The sequence below is a fragment of the Thunnus albacares genome, chromosome 3, assembly GCF_914725855.1.
Source record: "Thunnus albacares chromosome 3, fThuAlb1.1, whole genome shotgun sequence".
Taxonomy (NCBI): domain Eukaryota; kingdom Metazoa; phylum Chordata; class Actinopteri; order Scombriformes; family Scombridae; genus Thunnus; species Thunnus albacares.
The window spans coordinates 32,676,737-32,680,519 of record NC_058108.1 but is presented as its reverse complement, the minus strand read 5'-3'; the positions used below and the strand labels follow the sequence as shown (position 1 = coordinate 32,680,519).

At 54.9% G+C, this 3,783-nt stretch overlaps 1 protein-coding gene across 1 annotated transcript; it reads right to left on the bottom strand.

The window, feature by feature from the left end:
* On the bottom strand, positions 1-3,140 carry LOC122976457. Its single transcript, XM_044344956.1, has 2 exons — positions 2,890-3,140; positions 1-2,779 (listed from the first exon to the last, which is right to left on the bottom strand). The coding sequence occupies exons 1-2, from the start codon at positions 3,138-3,140 to the stop codon at positions 1-3; spliced, it is 3,030 nt and encodes a 1,009-aa protein (XP_044200891.1).
* Positions 3,141-3,783: the final 643 nt, after the last annotated feature.

The window sequence follows — 3,783 nt, the reverse complement described above, 5'->3', positions numbered from 1 at the left end:
TCAGTTGTAGATTGTTGTTGTGGCTGAAAACAGTGGGACTGGAGTTGGAAGAGGGTTGGAGGCTGGAGCTAGTTGTCTGAATTTCTGAAACATGAAACGAGAGAGTGAATCAGCGATTGCGTTTTTGTGGCCTGGAATGTGGAGTGCTCGGATGATGAACTGGTGCTGGGCTGAAACCAATGTGACCTTGCACACGAACTGCATGATGTCCAGATTGTGTGACTGGCCTTTGTTGAGGATGTCGACGACGGCGCTGTTGTCAGAGTGGATGGCGATGGTCTTTTTGGACCATTCATTCCCCCAAAGAATGGCAGCAATGACAATCGGGTACATTTCTGAAATGGTGGAGGAAGGGGCCAGGGAAGAGAAGTCGGGTGGCCATTCGGCAGGGAACCATCTGCCGCCGTAGTAACCACCGAAGCCGACTGAAGGGGCGGCGTCGGTGTATAGCTGGATGTCATTGGCGTCTGTAACGTGGACTTCGTAAAAGAAGGAGATGAAGTTCCAGGAAGAGAGGAACTGGTGCCACATTTTTAGTTCCATCTTGCACGCGCTGTCTAGCGTGACGTGGTCGTGGATGGATGGGACAGCGGTGGCTATGGAGAGAAGGTGTGACAAGAAAGATCGGCCCTGAGGGATGATGCGGGTGGCGTAGTTGAAATGGCCCAGCAGAGAGAGTAATTGACGTTTGGTGCATGTGTTGGCCATGAGAAAGTTTTGAATGAGTAGAGAAATGCGGTGGAGTTTCTCAGTAGGCAGAGATGCTTGGAGTGTAATGGAGTTGAGGGTGATGCCGAGGAATTCCAAGGATGTGCTTGGGCCTTCTGTTTTCTCTGGAGACAGGGGAACGCCAAGATCAGTGAATGCGGAAATCATTGTGGTGAGACCGTATGACGGGGGCGAAGACGGTGGCGTGACCGTGAGGAAGTCGTCAAGTAGGTGGATGACGTACGGGAGTTTATAATTGTTGGAAAGAATCCAGCAGAGGGCTTCGGACAATGAGTCGAAAATTTTTGGGCTGCTCTTGCAGCCGAAGGTTAGACGCACGGCAAAATAGTATGCGCCCTTCCAGGAGACCCCGAAGAGGTGCCAGTAGTCGGGGTGGATGGGGAGGACTTTGAAAGCACTTGTGATGTCCGCCTTGGACAACCATGCTCCCTGTCCCGCGAGGCGGATGAGGGAAATGGCGTGGTCTATGGTGGCGTATTGCATGGAAAAGTCCAGGCTGGGAATCAGGCTGTTAATGCTTGGAACAGTGGAACCGTGGGGGGACGAGAGGTCGATGATGAGCCTCTTTTTCCCAGAGTACTTCCTGGTTGCCACTCCGATTGGGCTGACTCTGAAAGACAGGAAAGGGGGGCTGGAGAAAGGGCCAATCATGAAGGCGTCATCAACTTCTTTTTGCAGTAGTCTGTCAACTGTGGTGGGTTCAGACAGGGCTGATTGCAAGTTGTTGCATATGTGAGTGGACTCAGGCGTGGCCTGCAGACCCGGATGGAAACCGTAGGTGAAGCCCTGAATGAGGAAGTTGACGAACTGGGTGTCTGGATGGTTTTGTAGGGCGGTGGCTAGGGCGTTGATGTTAACGGGGGTATTGAGATGCTTACACAGCTGTTGCTTTGTCGGGTTGTGTGGGCATGCGGCTCTGGCGTGGGCTCCCCCGCAGAATGAACAAGTGTGGAGGAGTTTGCAGCTAGAGGAGCTGCAACTGAGGTCGTTGAAGTTATTGCAGATCATCCGTCCTCCCTGGTAGAGGACAGGTCTCCCTCTCCTGTCCGTGCCTTTGGGGAGGGGGCCGAGGATGGACGGGTGATCTAAGGCAGGTTTGGGGGTGATGGATGGTGGGGGAGCCGCCGATGGCAAGTAGTGTGGCATGGCTGGGCTTCGCTTGTCTGTTACCGAGGCGCGGGGCAGGGGGGCGGAGAGGGTGCATGCTGCGGCGGGATGGGAAGGGGCGCCGCACGTTTCGCAGTGCAGAGAAGCGCGAGCTGCGAAAACTCGGCAGTATAGCTCGTGGTCCAATGTTCCCCAGTACTTGCCCTGGTTGAACTGTTGGAGGCGACCGGCGGCTTGGGAGGCGAAGAGGATATGATAGGTATAGAAACCGTTGCCGCCGAAACGCAAGGCCAGGTCGAGAATTAATGACAAGTAATCATCGAGCTCGGACCTGCGGTCGGGGAAGGCTGAACAAATTATGTCTCTATACAATGAGAACGCAAAAGCGAACTCGGCGACTGTGAGGTCCTTGGAGCGAGCAGGAAGTGGCTGTTTAAGTTCCGAGGGGCCGAATGAGGTGAGCAGTTCCCTGGGGATGTGAGGATTAATTGATGTAGGGTGAATGAGTTGAGCGAGATCAATGTAATTACCGGTTAGGATCTGCTGCCTGAGGGTGGGAGACACAGGGGAGGGCCGGGCGGATGCTAGGGGGCGCACTGGTGGCTGGGCGGTGGCCAGGGTGTAGCTGCTGGATGGAGGTGTGGGAGCCAGGAAAAGGCAGAGGCTGGCCGTGTGTAAGGCTGTAGGATAAGGAGGTGCAGGTGCTGTAGTACGGGTAATACTAGAGTGCGGGTCGTGGGGAGCTGGGGGGTAGGGGAGGAGACAGGGAGGGTGAAAAGAAGAAAGAGGAGGAACAGGTTGGGTGTAACTCGTGGAGCTGCTGGGGCCCGCTGTTGTTTGTGCTGTCTGAGCGGCTGCCGTGGTTGGTGCGGGTGGAGGAGCAGCTGAGATGGCCGGGAGGGAAGGAGCAGCAGAGATAGGAGCCAGAGAGGAGGAAGGGATGCTGGGGTGATGGGATGTATATGCGTGGGATGTAAGTGTGGCTGAAGAGAAAGTAGGAGGAGGAAATGGCTGTGGAGCAGAGAGAGCCTGAATAGGGTTAGCAGACTGTACTGGGGAGGCTGAGGTTGCTGAGGAGGAAGGTGTGCGTGTGGCGGAGCGACGTGCCGTGACGCCACGGACGTCGTCGCGCGCGCGACGTCGGGAACGCGGAAGATCGTGGGAAGATGGACGGGAGAAAGTGCTGTGTGCTGCAGGGAGTTTGTGTATAATTGAGACGGTCTTGCCTTGTTGTCGGTGCGGTGGAAGGGAATGTTATTTTGGCTGAGGAAATGCTTTAAGCGAGCGACGGTCCACTCGAACATGTTTGGGGCCGAGGAGCGGTCGGTACGCCGGTGGCTGCTCCTCTTGGGCGGGCTCCGAGATCTCGAGCGAGGCTGGAGTGAGCGTCGGGAATAAGTAGCTTCCTTCGGACGCTGAGTACGGGACCTTCCCCTGGAGCCGCTGGGGATCGAGGGCTCGACGATACCGTCGTCGACGGAGGATGAGGGCCGAGAGGCCGGGATGAGGGAAACCAAGGAGCGCAGGCGAGGCTGCCGGAAAGATCGGACGCCGGGACTTCGAACAAGTCCTCGTCCGAAGCGTTGAGGAGCAGTTCGAGGTCCATGATGTGAGTAAGAAGTTATAAGTTTATGCTGGTGTGTCACGGGGTGCTTGCAAGCTGAGATAAAGGGGAGAGGAGCGGATATGGTGTGTCTAAATACCCTGTGGTGCGGAAATGGGTTGCGTACAAGGCGTGGTCTTTGGTTCCCGAACTTTGTTTATAAGTCTATAAACTTCATGAATTGTTTGTAATAAAGCAGCTCTTATGGGTGAATCCTGAGCTCCATCAGAGCTGTCAGGACATTTTTATTTGTATTAGTTGAAAGTCCGAGATAAGCCTGAAACCCCCATATCCACTTGAAATCAACACATCATTACTTCTTAAGTTTCATCTACTGGCATCTT